Source organism: Rhinolophus sinicus, chromosome 8, assembly GCF_057876585.1.
Source record: "Rhinolophus sinicus isolate RSI-liver-muscle chromosome 8, RSI-T2T, whole genome shotgun sequence".
Taxonomy (NCBI): Eukaryota; Metazoa; Chordata; class Mammalia; order Chiroptera; family Rhinolophidae; genus Rhinolophus; species Rhinolophus sinicus.
In genome coordinates this window covers 12,710,687-12,728,510 of record NC_142508.1, presented here as the reverse complement: position 1 = coordinate 12,728,510, position 17,824 = coordinate 12,710,687, and the positions used below count along the sequence as shown (strand labels likewise).

General features: G+C 38.5%; 1 protein-coding gene across 10 annotated transcripts in view; it reads left to right on the top strand.

Moving 5' to 3' along the window:
- Positions 1-15,040, top strand: part of CALD1 (caldesmon 1) — a 195,213-nt gene extending 180,173 nt beyond the window's left edge. For 4 of the 10 annotated variants that reach the window (XM_019750874.3, XM_019750865.3, XM_019750885.3 and 1 more), the window contains 6 exons: positions 1,309-1,352; positions 1,458-1,536; positions 3,436-3,573; positions 4,025-4,120; positions 9,505-9,585; positions 12,728-12,872. In XM_019750874.3, coding sequence (XP_019606433.3) covers positions 1,309-1,352; positions 1,458-1,536; positions 3,436-3,573; positions 4,025-4,120; positions 9,505-9,585; positions 12,728-12,736 — 447 coding nt within the window. In that variant the 3' untranslated portion in view covers positions 12,737-12,872. Of the gene's footprint in view, positions 1-1,308; positions 1,353-1,457; positions 1,537-3,435; positions 3,574-4,024; positions 4,121-9,504; positions 9,586-12,727 lie in introns of all 10 variants that reach the window. The other 6 variants (XM_019750894.3, XM_074315351.2, XM_074315352.2 and 3 more) reach the window with 4 other exon arrangements.
- The last annotated feature ends 2,784 nt before the right edge of the window (positions 15,041-17,824 follow it).

The window sequence follows — 17,824 nt, the reverse complement described above, 5'->3', positions numbered from 1 at the left end:
ACAAGTCCCAAGTCAGTCCAGTCCAGCAAGAGCCAGTAGCATCTCAGAAGACTGTAGGGGACACACCCAACCACACTAGTCTAGAGTAACTGTAGTCTAGCAGATTCCTTGGCTGCCCTGAACAGGGCAGAAAACAGACCCATTCAGCATCCATATGCCTTGTATATGCAGTCATATGCAAAAACGATTTTTATTTGCTGATGTTGATAGGTGATGCATGGCAGGGAATATTTCCAGCCTGGAGTTGGGTATCACAAGGCGTCAACAAAAAAATGCTAACTTATAAAGAACATCTGAATTTGAGTAATGCAGTTTCAGTAAAATATAATGTTTGGTTTAGTAGCTTTAGTTATAACAAAAAGAAGTTCCTAACTTAAAAAAACAAAACAAAAAGAACTTACTGGAGACTAATGAACTGCCCATTTAGTGTATTTCCATCACAGTTTCTCTGGGCTTATTTCCTTATTTTCCAGTTGGGCTAATAATGCCCTCATAGGAGACCTCAGCTCTTACTGATGAGCTGTGCCGCAGTCTCACGCATCTTCTACATTCAAGGCAAATTAAGTTCAACAACAGGCTTGACAGCTATCGAGTTAGGAAACTAGGCTAATCCATAAGTGAATAGTTCACAGTTCCTGGTTGCCTTTCTTATTTGACCCTATTATATACCAAACACATAGTCAAAACATTGTGGAAAATTTTCTTAATCAAAGAGCATGGTACATCTATACTCATATAAACATGTCCTAAAAACCATGTGTTTTTGAAAAAATTGTTATTTAAAAGTTCTCATCACACACAAAAAAATTGTCAGGTGATGGATATTAACTAGACTTAGTGTGGTGATCATTTCACAATGTATTCAAATATTTCATTGTTATGTTGTGCACCTGAAAGTAATATAATGTTATACGTCAATTGTACTTCAATAAAGAAAGACAGAAATTTTTTTAAGTACGTCAGAAGGAAAAAGAATTATTGCTATGATCTTAAAATGTAATTATTTTGCCATTGATTTATATTATTTCAGAGGCATTTTATTCCATTTATGTCTAGTCTTTAATTTGCCTCCAGAACTTCATATTTCTCCACACTCTTTCTCTGTCCTCTGCTAATCTCACCTTCATCTCCTGAACTTATTATCCAATACCTTATATGTAGTTTTCCTTTCTAGCACAGCTGCTGTGCACCCTAATAATCTGACACTTTGGGGGGCTTTTATTCACCAAATTCAGGGAAGATAGTGGTATGGCCTGAGAAACACTGCTTATGAGCTAAAAGTATTAACGGGTTTCTTTTAATTCCTAGATAGAAGAGCGAGCAGAATTTTTGAATAAGTCTGTGCAGAAAAGGTAACTATGGTTGGTTGTTCATTTGAGAATCATTAGCCATTATATGTATGGAAAGGTTCTCTCTCATAGTTTTATGTATGTGTGTGTGTGTGTGTTTATTAACAGTGGTGTCAAGTCAACTCATCAGGCGGCAGTCGTCTCCAAGATTGACAGCAGGCTGGAGCAATACACCAGTGCCATTGAGGTGAGAGGTGTCCCCAGGGGTATGGCCAAACAGAAACGGATTATACAAATGATCATAGAAACACGGAGGACAGTAATCAAACCCAGGAACCACATTAGTATTAGAACATTAATGATGCTTTCTTATACTTTGACCTAGTTATGGAGAAGAACAATAATAAGGATAAATTATAGAAGAGTTTTAAATAAATTATTGTTTACTACTTTCAGCCCGAGTATTCTTTAATGAAGGTATTATTCTTTTAATGAATGGGTTTATTGGTATTCAGCTATATTATTTATATGTTAGTATAGCTTCTAATATTAATTCCTTATAAAATGTGTTCCTATACGTAGTTTAAACAAGTTCCTTACACTCTTGGTTAATCCTCTTTTGTCTATAAAAAGTGTTATTATCATATCAAAGTAGTAGTATAAGTTAATATAAAGAAGATAGCCCAAGTTTAAACATCATCAATTTCAAATTGATGATTTTATACTTGACAAACCATACTTTTATGCTTCTGTCTTTGCCAACTTATTTTCCACCCAATGACCTATTGGTTCTGCCATATTTACAATAATATATAGGTATTTCCAAGTACCAAAGCAGTGAGAAGGTAAGGGGCCGTTGATCAAAATGTGAGCCTGTTTTCCTCCTTTCTGTAGACTTTAGCCAATGGTTTTAGCCGCCTTCCATAGCAGAACACCTGCTATGAAGTAATTGGATCCGTTTGATTTGATTTCTCCTCTCCTTTGTAATGTAGAGTCGAGATAAGTGTAAAATAGTCCACACTCCCCTGATAAGAGGGAATAAGCAAGAAGTAATCATCTGAATGATTTAGCAAATGAATAACCAAGAGGTGATTTTCACATATTAAATGATAAGAGGGAATAAGAAAGAGAGAGGTCTGAATGATTTATCAAATGAATAACCAAGAGGTGATTTCCACATATTAAACGTCCACTAAAATATAAGACAAATTGCAGATGGTTATTTTGTGTGGTTGAATTAATCACGGCTCTAATAGGGTGACTGAAGCCACCACTGTGGCCTCAGCCTTTCCGTGGTCCAGGGATGGTGCCACTCACCCTGGCTGACCACCTTGACAACACCTGCCACAGGCCACAAAGCAGGACCTGGAGAGAAACTGCATGATCCTGGGATGCTCATCACTGCTGCTGGAAAAGTATCTGGAATATACACTTTTCTTCCTTAGCAGCCATGCTCTCCTGCTTCCAGTACATGTCCCATGCAGTGGTCTCTCAATCCGTCAGTCCTTTGGCACGTCCCTGCCTGTGGTCCTTTCAATATGCATCCCTCTGCGTGGGATGGTTGCACATTCTTTCACCTCGCCACTTCCAAGTCTTCCATCAGATGGAGTTTTAAGTGTCACTTCCTCCAAGTAGCCTTCTTGGCTCCTATAAACTAAGTATTATTTCCCTGTTGTGTGGTCTCTTGGCCTGCTTTATAGCACATACAATGTGACATAAATACCTGTATAAATAGCTGCTACCTTTCTGTCCTTGTAAAACGTGGGTCCACTGCAGCCTACAGAACACACTGTCTTGTTTTGAATTCCACTATATTCCCTTAGCCTAGACTGTGCACTGCCCACCGGAGACACTTAAGTATCTGTTGGAGAAACGAAGTAGAATATCACTTTCACAATCAACGGTATCCCAATAAAAAGCATATTTCATTTTTGAAAGATCCTCTGATCTAGATCGTAGGGTTTATGTTGAGGTACATACTTGTATGTCATCAGAATGTGGCTTTGCACAGAAATGATGACTCTCGTTTTGGGTAAAAGTGTTTACACAGTGGCTTTTTAAAGAGGGTAACGGTTGAGGACAAGCTCACTCTTGTTTTATAAGAACAAATGTAGCACTGATCCTAAAGATAATTCCCACACTTCAGGGAACAAAAACTGCAAAACCGGCAAAGCCAGCAGCCTCAGATCTGCCTGTCCCTGCCGAAGGCGTTCGCAATATGAAGAGCATGTGGGAGAAAGGGAATGTGTTCTCATCCCCCACCGCATCGGGCACACCCAACAAGGTGAGCATAGCATTTTTATCGTTTCATTTTGGAGGATGGATTTTTTTTTCTTTTAAGAATCATACTCGTTAATTATAAGAGCAGTGAAGAAGGTGTAATTCTTACTTTCTTTGCAACAACTACAAAAGCAAGCTCAGAGAGTATGTGTTCATGTGTACTACGTCTGGCCACTGGACTCTAAATAAAGTCCCTAAAATTAATCGTCATTCTTGGGGTTGGAGTGGGGTGAGGTGCAGGGAAAAGAAAACCAGATCCATATTCTTTAAATATCAAGTTCAAGGTTTATTTGACTCCGAATGTGAAAGATAGCAATCAATAATTGATTCGTGTTAGGGGATGGCTATGTGAAATAATACATCATAATATGTTGAGGTTGCCTTGAAGATTTATTTCCATGGAAAGTTTGGGTTGTTTTTTTTTTCTTTAATATTGGATGATTGGCTTCTTGTAGGAAACTGCTGGCCTGAAGGTGGGGGTTTCCAGCCGCATCAACGAATGGCTAACTAAAACCCCCGATGGAAACAAGTCACCTGCTCCTAAACCTTCAGTAAGTGGCGTCGGGTTTTTCTGAATTTCTTTGACCTCTCAGCTTCCAGCCGCAGAAGAAACAGGCTGTTAGTCTGTTTGCCTGGGGAACACAGTGGTCGTGTTCATTTATGTCAATGCTGAAGAACAAACGAGGAGGGGTCACCTTTAGAGAGAGGGCAGCTGCATCACAATTACCCAGGGGGTAAACTGGGACCCTAAGTCTTTGTCCCCCTGAGAGGGTTAGTTAGCCAGAATGCTGAGGCTGTTTAAATGTACACTCTGAACTGGTCTATTTGTTTAGCTCCTAATGTATAAATTACAACTAGGAATTTGAAAATGAAAATGTCAAATTATCTTGGCCCCTTCTCTGTCAAGAGCACCCCTGAACTTATTCCCAAAAGAATGTGTATGTAGGCTATTTTGAACCCATATTTTCTAATTTGCCTAATTTCTGTAACTGAACACAAACATATAGTTATTGGTTAGTTATTGAAATAATTGCTATAGTTTTACTGTCAACACCTCCACAGGAAAGCCATTTAAAAAAAAGAAGTAAAACCAGGAACTATGAAAACTGGTTATGAATATTATTTTTGGAAATCTAAAATTTTCTTATTTATTATGTGTGGTATCTTACTATAAAAGTATTCTTCTGACCTTTTCATTGACAGTATATGATATTTGCCTTGCATTAGTCAGTATAATCAAAACTCTTATTATGCTCCCTACTATATATTGATGAGCTTTCTCTATTAAGTTGGTTTTTATACCTTTGTTGGTACCCAAAGAAGCAGGAACTCAACTGTCGTTACTATTACATGCCAGAGACAGAAGAAAAGCTTTCCAAATCTTAGACCTCTGAACCACTGAGCATTTAATTGCACCCATTGGCTCCATTCTTAATCTCCAAAGTCACTAAAGTTTATCACTTTTCCAATTTAAAAAAAAAGGGAAATATTTCCATACCCTTCTTAGATACAGCTCCTTAAAGACAATTAATATTCAGCCCAGAATTCTTTGCATAAGGGTTCACAAGAGGTGTAAAACTAATGTAAACCCAATTTACAATTGGAAAGTCTTTATATATTGGAAAAAGATCTGTTTCCCTCTCCCAGTAGATACAGGAAAGGGGGCCTATAAAAAGAGATAGTTGAGGCGAGGAATCAGACCCAAAAGGTATGTGCTCTTTAGTGCCTCAATTTCCCCAGCACCCAAGGTGACGTATAGAATAGAAGTTATTTTTTTAATGGCAATTTTTGTAAGTTTTGTGGCTCCAGACCCGTGATTATTAACTTTTTTGAATTATGGACCCTTGTGAAAGCCTAATGAAATCTGAGGATCTTCTCCCCCAAAACATGAGTATAACACAAGTTCAGGAAGTTCACAGACCCACTGAAGCTCTCTCAAATTAGCAAAGATACAGAGAGGAAGGTATTTGTTTCCCTCCCTGATGAATTTGGCACATGATTGGAGGAGGTGGTCATTTTTTCATGTTTGTTACGGCTGTGCTCTCTCATTTCCATGCCAGATTGCACTCACATTTGGTCCACAACTTGAACCATACTCTTTTATCAGGGCTTTAACTGATAGGTGTATCATCGATGTCATCCTAATGGGAGGGTTAAAAAGATTCAATTCAGTTATTACAGTAGGTATAACTATGTTAAGGTTTCCACAAAAAGCCCCATTTTCTGGGGCGACTGACAGCCACCTAAAAATGGAAGGGCAAAAAGGTATTACAGGGAAATTACAAAGTCATCGCCTACTTTACCTGCTATTTAGTAAGTAATTTGCTAGGCCATCTACTAGAGGGTGGAAGGAAAGGGAAGAAGGATGTGGCAGTTAATACACCACAGAGTTAAAGTGATCTCTTTTGTCCTATGTGCCATTGATTTTGGAGAGTAGGGTGTCTTCCTGAATGAAGGCCAGATTGGAAGACAACAATGTGTAACTGTTGCTGTAAATAAAAAGCTAGTTGAAGTGTACTTGGTAAGCACCTTTAAGCTTCATGCCAATTCCCAGGGTAGTAGAGCCAGCATTTGTCAAAGTATGAATAGCAACATGAAAGTCTCTTTGGGAGAGGACGTAACCTGGAGCCCAGGAAGGCAAGAGGGTAACTCACAGACAGTGTGGATCCAGCAGAAAAGAGATGAATTTTCCGAACTATGGAAAGGGCTAGAAGGACCCTGCAGGTGCATGAAAGTTGGTTGGCAAAAGGATTAGTCCAGCTGGAAAGGCAACTTAGAAAGACAGGTCAAGCAAGGATCTTGGCCAGGTCTTGTCAGGCGGTCTCACACTGGTGGCCTGCTGCTGAGATCTGTATAGTTTGGCCCACACCGTTGTGCTTTATTTTCCTTTCAAAAATTATAATTTGAACACGTTTTTGAGGCGTGGAGGCATGCACTCTTGAATTTGTTGATTCCCTCTTTTCCTTAACTTCTTGCACCAAGCCTCTTCAGGCCTTTGTGTTTCCAGCCGGGCCCTTCATGGCAAGCGTTTGAGTTTGACACCTTTGGGACTCCGGTCAGACTGACCCTGAGCCCAGGATGTCAGATAATTACTCAGAGGAGCCTTTTGGTTTTTGGACCAGCGGTGATTTATTTGCAGTCCCTTATTTGTGTTCCTTGGCATATACGGGCAGAGAGGAAAGCCTGGGTTTGTATTTGCAGATGTGTGGCATGTGGCCATTAAGGAAAAATCAGAGGGACAGTCTCTCACCGAAATGGTCCTCACCCAGTGAAAACTCAAGAAGGATATTGATGTTTTCCTTCGGGGTTAGTGTTCAGCTCTAAAATTCACTGGAGAGAAAACCCATCCTCTACCAAATTACGTAATAATTTCCACGTATGCAAGGAATTAAAAGGGCTCAAAATAGTTTGTCAAATCACTATTATTTGGGAGTCCCTGAAAATTAAGTTATTGAAAAGTAAACATTACATCTGATCTGTTAATGCGGCATCTACTGCTATTTGTGGGTAGAATTTACAGGATTTCAGTGTAACTTTGTAACTGCAATTCAATTCTGAGCATGTCTGTTTTGGACGGTTTGTCTGTTCTTTGTGTCTAAATTATATGTTACACACAGCAATTAAAATGCTAATTTGTCTTTCTTTTTACTTAAAAAAATCAGCGTCTCTCTCAGCTGAATTCTCTTCTACATTCTTTGATCTCTGGTTGATTGGAACCTGCTCCTCCCGCCTCCATTTCTCCCTCTTCTTCCAGAGTGGGTCTTTCTCTAAAATGTAGTCTGGTCAGGTAATTGCATCTTTATTTCCCCTTTAATTTAAAATGTCAACTTACCACTTGAATGTTAATATGTTCTTAAAATAGACTCTTTAAACGCTTTAAGTAATCTCAAAAGATTCCTAGGCAGGATTTAAGGGAAATACAATCATTTTCTTTAGTAGAACATTCATGTGACACAAAAATATTTGTCTTCTATGAACCAAATAAATAAAGTAATAATAGCCACTTTCCAGAGCTTCCCTCTGCATGTTCCTAATTATAGTTTCCAAAATTTTAAAAAGACTCCCAGACAATTTGGCAGCTTCTACCTACATTGGCAAATGTCGTGGAATTCTTCAAAAACAATCTGATTTGTTGCTTACGGGTTCCAAGTTAAATAGGTGTAACTCTCTAGTAGGATATCAGGAATTCACGCCACAATGGAAATCTAGAAACTCAGTAAGATTAAGGTAAATCTGAAGTGCTTCACATGGTACCATTTAACCAGTGCATTTTCAGCATTGAGATCTCCACGCTATTTGTCAAAAATATATCCATTTAGACTGGTGTCCATGAATAAAGGCCATTGCTGTTAGCTTTGCCTTCCTAATGAGATGGCTGTGCCAAAATAAACATTATTATTTCAGTTAAAACACATTTATTTCCTAAAAATTACCTTTTGCCAAGAACTAATATAAGCAAATGCTGGAAGAAAAGTAAATGGAAACAGAAATTTGGATCTTTCTCCAAACCAAACTAATTATGAGGTAGCAAGTAAAGAATCAAAGCTGTGTAACTGTTATCAATCATCTTTTAGTGCGTTCTTCCCAAGATTTCCACATGTTCTCACATATGTCATTACCTGTCAGTTTCTCTTATGGGTCCAATTTGCGGTCACTGTTTATTTTGGTGGGGACCAGGTTCTACTGATACACTTCTGAATGATCTACTTGCTTCTCAGGAAACACAACATGATTTTAGTGTGAGGAAAGTACAGTTAGAAGAGGGTGTTAGCTTAGACTGCCCAGAAGCAGACCTTAGACTAGTGATTGAGTCAAGTGCAAGTGGTTGACTTGGGAGGTGAGGAAAACCGTCCAGGGAGTAAGACCGGAAAAGGAGGAAGCCAATGAGGAATGTTATTAAGCAAGTCCCCTCGTGGGCTATTAATACTTCATTCCCCCGGGGAAACCCTGGAAGCCACCATAAAATGCATGCTTCAGAGAGGTATCCTACCCGAGGCATCAGTGGGCCTGAGACATAGTCTTGCACCAAATGTCATGGGTGAGCAGTTGAGGACTATTCTGGGGCCCTTCCAGCCTGTCTCCTGGGTGAAGTGGGCATCTGTAGCCAGAGAAAGTCCTCAGGCAAGGAAGTGCAGGGTTGGCCTTTTGAAATCAGACTGGTGTGCACTAAAATCGTGAGGAATAGAGGACACGGGCAGGGCACCGAAAGAAAGTCAGTCTGCAAGGGATGAAATGCCTGTCCAACCCCAAAGGAATTACAGGTGACCCTTGAACAACGCATTTGCACTGCGTGGGTCCACGTATACAGGGATTTGTTTTTCAGTAAATAGTGTATTTTCTCTTCCTTGTGATTTTCTTAATAACATTTTCTTTCCTCTAGCTTACTATTCTGTAAGAGTATTGGATATAATACATACAACATACAAAATATGTGTTCCTCGACTGTTGATGTTATTGGGAAGGTTTCCGGTCAACAGGAGGCTGTTAGTGGTTAAGTACTGGGGGAGTCAAACGTTATATGTGGATTTTCTACTGCACGGGGGTCGGTGGCCCTCACCCCCATGTTGTCCAAGGGTCAACTGTTTTTAAAATGAACCTATGCTCTATTCACTTGTAAGAGCATAGAAAGTTAGAAATCGGCTACATTGTTTTAAATATGCTTATATCCCAATTTTCCTGATCCATAAAAACTAAGTTCTTGGTGAAGGACGGGACCGAAATGTTGGAGAGTTCCAGCCCATCCTCACATCATACCACACGTCAAGGTCTATAGAAAAACAAACAACAGCTAATAATCCCTTTCATTCTATCCAGTTTAGATCACGTGTATTAAATAAAACATTGATTCAAACAAACAGACGTGGTAATTTATATAAACGTGGCCAGAAAATATAAGTGCCCATGTATGAATTGTTTTCTGCTTTCTCTTCATTAGGATTTGAGGCCAGGAGACGTATCTGGCAAGCGGAACCTCTGGGAAAAGCAATCTGTGGATAAGGTCACGTCCCCCACTAAGGTAATCTACTGGAAGGCTTTGAATTTCATAGGTTTTTTTTGTTTTCCTGCTGGATCCTGCAGTATGATATCCCGGGTCAAATGAGAAATATGACTGGTCCACAGAGCCTTGCCCAGGTAACCATCAGTTTCTAAAGATCTGTATGTGGTCCAGTAAAAGGCCAAGTTCATGGAGACTTCAGCGTGGTAGGTTTGTGAGTCATAAAACATAAATAGTCCTTGGAATGGTTCCCAGTAAGGTATTCAGGAAACAGCATCGTGGAAGGAGTGCTGACAGCAGACGGCCATCTGGTATAATCATGGTCGATCGTGGCCTGCATTTCCTTACAAGGTCCAGGATTAAAGCCACAGCCATTGGAAGACCACCTGGGGGAAAACAGCCATCTCCCTAAGTGGTCCCAAAGCTGCTTTCTGGCACCATCCTAAGAGATGACATTGCCAGCAGTCTAGGACTCAAGGTTGCTGTGGCAAAAAGCTAACCTAACATTCAGAAGTTAGGCAAAATTTGCTCCCCAATGGAAACTACTAGCTGAGAATGCTTGGATCCATCTCTTTTTTAATCTTCTGCTCAAAGGGTGTGTTCATTCTCTGTAAAGGGGTCTCTGGACAATATCTGAATGATGTTATGACTATATAGGACCCTTTGTGTACAAGAAGCTAATTCAACTCCTGAGTGTAGCCCTTCCCTATTTCTAGTAATAACCTAGCCCTCCTTTTTAATAGAGGGAAATTGGAGAGAGAGAAATCAGAGACCAACTATAAGATTAGAACTGTCTGCTTATGGGTCTACTTAGAACTCGAAAGACAGAAGCATTTTTTGAGCAAACTTGGGGCTGAAGAACACCTCAGAGGCACCTGGAGAATCACAACTCACGGAAGTGAGAGAATTCCTCCCCTTTCCTGCTTTCTACGTGCCCTTAAGTCTGGTGCCATTGCCTAAGTTTGTTACTCCATCTTCTCTATTAGTTCTTGATTGCTCTTACATTTCAAGAAACCTACTAGCCCAGCCTCACTACTTAAAATGAGTTTTAAGTAAGGTTAGCTTTCTAAGTCATTACTAAATATATTGGAACTACCTCATAATAATTATCCCCACTACAAACAACTGATACTTAGTGGCGTCCACTATATGCAAAACACTGTTCTACCTCATAAGCGACATTATCTCATTTGACCCTCCAACCACCACATGAAGTGGGGACTATTATTACCCTCTTTTAGAGCTGAGGAAAATGAGGCACAGAGAGATTAAGTAACTTTCGCAAAGTCACACAGCAAATAAGTAGCAAAACCTGGATTGAAACTCAGACAGTCTGATCTGAACTTACATTCTTAACCTTTATACATGCTACTTTCCTTTGAGGATTGCATATTCCGCAGAAAATATAGTTTTAAAGTTCCTTGCATAATTTTCTCCTGGTGGAAAGAGATAGGAAAATTGTTGTTTGTTTGTTTGTTTTAACAAACAATGATCTTTTGTTGGCCTGAGCCATATGGCCCCTCTAGCATTGGTCTCTGACCTTTCAGAAATGACAGTCCAAATGTTTATACAGTCTCCTTTATTAATAGGGATGTAGCTGTCCATAGTCCACCATCACAGGTATAATGAGGTATAAGGAAGCACCTCTGGATCACATTCCCCTGAGCCAGGGTTCTGAGAATTGGAGTAAAGATATGATCTGAAACGGGAGGACTCCGAGAACACCACTCACAACACAACATGAATGGTACTCGCTGGAATTGTGCAACGTGGTGGTACAAGGTGGGAAGGTGGCGGCCAGTCTCCACACACTGCCCCTTCCTCCTCAGTCTGTACCACACAACTCTTCCTCTAGTAACAACAATAATATAACCACCAGGCCCAGGGCTGAGTTTGTGGGGTAGCTGAGCAGTTAGCTTCTTTGCTCCAAAATGTCAAATCTCACTACATGTCATGGAGTCATTCATTTGAAATGAAAATACGCAACACATTTGAAAATACAGATTCACAATATAGTCAGCCCCTCCCAGCATCCATAGGCTCCACATCATGGCTTCAACCAATCAAGGATCGAAAGTATTCAGGGAAAAAGAGTTACGTTGTTGCTGACATAACCGTGCAGTCAGGTCTACCACGGTTGCATCTGTACTGAACACGTACACTTTATTTTTCTTGTCCTTCCCTAAAAAAATATAACAACTATTTGTATAGCGTTTGCATTGTATTAGGTATTATAAGTGATCTAGAGATGATTTAAAGTATATGGGAATATGGACACAGGTCATACACAAATACTGTGCCATTTTCTATAAGGGATTTGAGCATCCACGGGTTTTGGTGTCCTCCTGGGACCCATCCCCTAGGTTACTGAGGGACCACTGTACTTTAATATTTGTGACTACCTCAGCAAGGATTTTTACCAGCAAGGTGAGGAAAAGAAATGGCATACGAATAAGAAATGCTACACAAATAAGAAATGCTATACAGATGGGTCAGATAAGTTTCAAGGGTGGGGATGTAAGAATAGGAGGGAGGAAACGAAAAACAGAAGAAAACTAACCGTACTAACGAACCAGAGTGGGCTGTTGGGTTTGGTTTTGTTCATTTTAAATACAGAAGTCGTGTTGTTTCTGCACTTTAAAGCAGGGAGGAAATTATCTTCATAGGCACTATAACACTTTCTGAAAGTCACCCATTTCAGCATGTCCCACTTCCCCCTCATGCCTTGACGTGGCTGAGACTGAACCATTCCGTCCCGTGCACCTGTCCTGGGAGGCGCACTGTAGATTCCTGCCCTTACAGTGGCTCTTAAAATAAACAAAAACAAATAAAACCTCTTTGCCCCTGAATGCCATGAGCTAGGCTAAAGATTAAGATAGAGAAAGGGGAATATGAAGACCAAAGGAAAAGAGAGGGGAGGGGAGGGGAGAGGAAGAAAGAAAAGAAGGAAAGGGAAGGAGGGAGGAAGGAAAGGGGGCAGGGGAAGTGAAAAAAATCAACAAGAAAACAGACTGAAAGAAGAGCATATTTGAATAGAAGGCTAACAATAACGCTCCCAGTCATAAAGACGTATTCCTGCCATCTTATAATTCCTTTTTTACTTCTGACACAAGACTTCTGGCTGGAGCACCATGCCTGCCAATTGAAAGCTCTCTTCTCTTAGCAGGTTTGAGACAGTTCAAGACAGAACCCAGAGTAGCCGCACACGATGCTGGACCAGCTCAGTGGACGAGGGCTAACGTGCTCTGTGTTATATTTATGTTGATTTGCTCAATTGGGTTCATGTCCTTTTGTTTTGTTTCTCATTATCCCGGTAAACCTATGTATATTATCACTATATTTAATAATCACAGTCTAGAGGTGTTCATGGTAAAAAGTACCGCCTTTGCACAGGAGCCTGTTTCTAAAGAAACCCATGCTGTGAAATAGAGACTTTTCTACTGATCATCATTACTCTGTGTCTGAACAGTGATACCAACCACATCGGAAGTCAAACAAAAGGAGATTCAAGTTGAAAATTGCAGAAAAACGAACTGTAGTGGGTTGTTGGGTTTTTGTTTTTGTTTTTGTTTTTTTTAATTTTAAATACAGAAGTCATGTTGTTTCTGCACTTTAAAGCATGGAAGAAATTATCTTTGTAGGCAATTATAACACTTTCTGAAAGTAGCCCATTTCAGATTTGAGATACTGCAATAATGATTGTCTTTCAAAAAAAAAAAAAAAAGTACTGTTAAGGTATTACTTTTTTCATGCTGATGAATTAAGTTGGATCATGATGTTAGCTGACAGTGGTACTGATTTCTCTAGGTTGGTTGCTTTGTGGATTTCTTTGGTAGTGATAGTAAACCACGTTTTAGATGACCTAATCATGTATGTATGTGCATAAACATATACAAACACACTAATGGTAGAAAGCTTTTTTTATGTGCTAGGCTATTATATTTAGCAGTGTGTCCTTGTAACTAGCCGATATCACAGCTTTTTAAAAATTAAAAATCACAATATTATATTAATATTTCATATTTGCCAATAGAGACATGGCAGAATAAGTATTGATACGTTTTCAATGCCCAATAGATAACCTGTAAGAAAAAAAAGAGAGATTCAAAATGTCAAAATGAATTGACATTTTCTATAAAACATAGTATTTAGTTTATAATTAAAAGCAATCTTGAAGTCCAATGTGAATTTTACTAAATCTACCATCTGGGTCAAACTCAAAGCTTGCCAACTTTATTCTGTTAATAATAAAGTTCACAATACGTTGGCCTAGATGATATCTGAGGTCTGTTCTTTTTCTGAAATGTAAAGACGTGAGTTTTAGTGCTAAGACTGTACAGATTGAAATTCCATGTATACAGTGACCAACTTAGGCTAACGTCTGGAAGCAGAGAAGAAAAATAATCAAACTCCAGTATGTAGGAGACATGACAGTACTCCGTCTTTAATATACTGAACCATTTTTCAAATTAAACTTTTCTACTTATAAGTCATTGGTACTTGTCATAAGTTGATAATGTGTTGAACTTCAAAAAAGTAAATGTAACTTTACTAGTTTTACCTTTTTCCCCAAGAGTCTTTACTAACTCATCATTTTTACACACGCAATCCAGAGATCAGATCTTATTTTAGCTTATAAGTCAGTGTTCATCTATTTTTCGCAGTAGATAATACAAGAGTACTCCAGTGTCTTGGCAATATGGTGTAGCCTAGAGATATATAAGGTAGATCTATAAACTTCTACCTCATTTGACTTAACCAAAATTGTCCTAGTCTCAATTCCCACCACCATGAGTATTTTCTCATTTATAGTATCCCCTGAAGAGCTAGCCAGGGCAGGGCTGGCATGAGAAGCGACCACTGCCTTGCAAAGTCTATTTTCCTCAAAAATCAGTCAAGAGTAGTTGAGTTCTCTAGCTTTGAGCACACCTGGGCAAAAGGAAGGAACGCCACCAAGACTGCACGTGTCACCGACCCATGACAGAGTAGATGTAAGTCTATGATAAGATGAACTAGAATCCACATGTAGTGTCTGACTTAGCATTGACTCCCATCATTGGAGTGAAATGGATCAAAGTTTGAATCAAGGCCCATGGCCATGTAACATTGCTTAGTTGTACTTTTGATCAAGAGCTTCTGATCACTATTATATATATTTTTTCTAGAAAGTCTAAAGTTGAGAAGAGAATATATCGGTCCTGACTTTCATTCCAATATTTGGATGGAATAAGTTTTAGGGTAGAATTTTGTTCAGTTTGGATTTAATCTTGTTGAAAAATAAATTCCTTGTTTACTTGTTTGATTACAATTCTTTTTGTTCATCTTTAAGAGGTAAAACTGCAAGGTAACTAGCGTGTTCTGTGACTCTGCCATTCTTAAAAATTTTATAAACACTTGGTATTTTTCACTGATAATTGATCGCTGCAATAAATATATATTGTGAAAATGCATCCACAATAAATGGAATTCCTCCAAATGTCTTTGCCTCACTTATTTTTATGTACTATATTGATTACAAGAGTTATATTTGTTGTAATAAAGATGATGGCATAGCAAAATGTGTATTTCAGATTGAGTTTTGGTTTCACTCTTTAAAGAAGAAAAGCCATTTCATTTTTTTTTTTTTTTTTTAAATTATTACAGTTTTCTAACAACATATTGAACATTGCTCTCTAGTATGGACACCTGACCAAATATGTATGGAAAATGTTAAAAAGAGAGATTTTAAAATTTTTTCTTTAAAAAAAAATTATTGAACATTCCTCCATCCTCCCTCATTCCCAGTGTTGTCACATACCATGTTTCCCACAAAATAAGACCAGGTCTTATATTAATTTTTGCTCCAAAAGACGCATGAGGGCTTATGTTCAAGGCATGTCCTCCTGAAAAATCATGCTAGGGCTTATTTTCCAGTTAGGTCTTATTTTCAGGGAAACACGCTTCTAGCTCTTAAGATGGCAGTACTATTTTCCCAAAAGTAGTGTTTTTTACAGCAGAAATACCATTTAATATATACCATTTGTTTTCAGAATACTTACTATTGGCAAGGCACTAGCAATTACATTTAAATATAAAGATGTTTTTTCATAGTAATTTTGCATATTTATGTAGCACGATTTTTGTCTGAAATCTGTGGTTCTTCTCAGAAAGGTTTTTAATTGTCAGTCCAGAGCTCCCGAGCAGTCTCCTCAATCCTGCCCATGAGATTGAAAGAATTAACTAAATTACTGTAACAAAATATAATAGTTCTTTTTACTTCTATGTCCTAATAAGAAGAGCAATGGCAATACATTTAGACAATTAGTTGTCATCAAAGTCAATTCACAAAACTAAGCAGTGAAAAGAATATAATCTGTAGTACTATCCCCAAGCTGACAGGATTAGTGGTGGATGAAAATTAGTTTTACAGTGTGCCTATTCAGGGTATAAGATGTTATGGTTTTGGTGTAAAGTAGGAATAGGTGTATTGGAGATTTTTTCCTATCTTTGCTTGCATGTGTGTTCTGATGGAAGAATGAATAAGAAAACAAGATCTCCTGGTCCTTAATATGGGTTCTCCCATAGGAGTAAGAAGGTGACTGAACCAGGAAGTGAGATGAATGAGTACTGTATCTATTTGTGTCAAGCTTATTAATCACAGTGTCCAAACATTCTATCTCCTTACTGACTTTATTTGTTCCTTTTTTTGGTACTGAGAAAGGAAAAATGAAAATCTCCCACTATGGTTATGGCTTTGTCTGTTTCTCCTTGTAATTCTGTTGTTTTCCGTATTTTAAGGTCATGTTTTAGGTGCATCTACAAATCTAGAATCATATCTTCCTAGTGAAGTAAGTATTTTATCATTATGAAGAGAGTCTCTCTGTAACAAAAAGTTTTGCCTCGAAGTTTTATTATTATTCTTGTTGCTGCAGTGCACAATATAACTTTTTCTACCCCTTTACTTTCAACCTTTGTATTTCCTTTAGTTTTAGGTGCATGTCTTTGAAAATCATACGGCTTGGTTTGGGTTTTTATCCAGTCTGATTATGTTTGAGTTTTAAGTCCTTTATACTTAATGTAATTATTGATATTTTTGCATTTAAATTGCATCCTAGTTATGTGCCACCTGCTCGATTTTGCTTTTTCTCTCTTGCCTTTGTGCTGGCACTTCTGCTTCAGAGTATATGCTGATTTGCAAGAGGCAGCTGAGAGACTGGGCTAGACCTTTGGCAACGCAACAGGGCTAGAGAACAAAAGCATCTTCTAACTGTCAAGGATGAGGATTTGTTAAATTACTTCCAGAGTCTCCAAAGCGCTGCCTCCTGAAAGTAAGGATGAGCTGGAAGGAATCTGGTCTTCATATAGATTGCTGCCTGCCTTCACTCTGGGGAACAATTACATTATTCTAGTAGGGAGGTAAGTGATAAATTATAATAGACATGAAAAGTTATAAAATATTGAGTAACAACTCAAGAATTTAAGAGATAAAATATCACAAGGCTTTAGTACATAATCGTCAAAGAATTATGTAATACACAATTCAGTGTTTAAAGGGAAGAGCGAACACTTCAGCCTGGAGTAATCGGAGAAAAAAAATATTTGCCTTATATTCTTTTATACTCCCAGAGGTATACCCAGTGCTCTACACATGCCGATACTTGATAAGTGATAAGATGATGATTTCCTTAGCATCCCAACTTATAAACTCTGCTAGATGTACAGCTGTCAATTTTTGTAGAGTTCTTAAGAGTTCTGAGAGGTTCTTTTGTTTCATGACATTTTTGTTCCCAGATTTATAATTCTTGTATCAACTCAGCCCTGCTGCCAACATAAAGACTGTTGGCCTCTTACTTGAATACAGATTTAATAGCAGAGTTTTGCCAAGGCATGCTTTTAGTGATGTCTTTTGTTATCCTGAAATATAATTTCCCAAAAAAAGTTTTCATTAAAATGGGTTTTAGAAGTCCCAACTGGTCATTTCTGCCTAGATAAGAAACCTTCATTCAATAATCTCTTACAGAAGGTACTCATAAAACATCGTGCAAAAAAAAAAACTACACTCATACAGAACACATGATTCAGTTCCTTAGCTAGTTTTAACCTCGGTCGGTGGTGACACTATAGTAATGCAGGGATGACGGCAGCAAGGTGAGTAGATACCCAAGTATCAGAGGGATGTGGTGTCATTGTCACCAATTGGAGGTCAGCTGGTCAAATCGTAATGACAGCTAACATTTATTGGGCCCTTACCAAGTTCCAGGCACTTTATATGTTATTCACT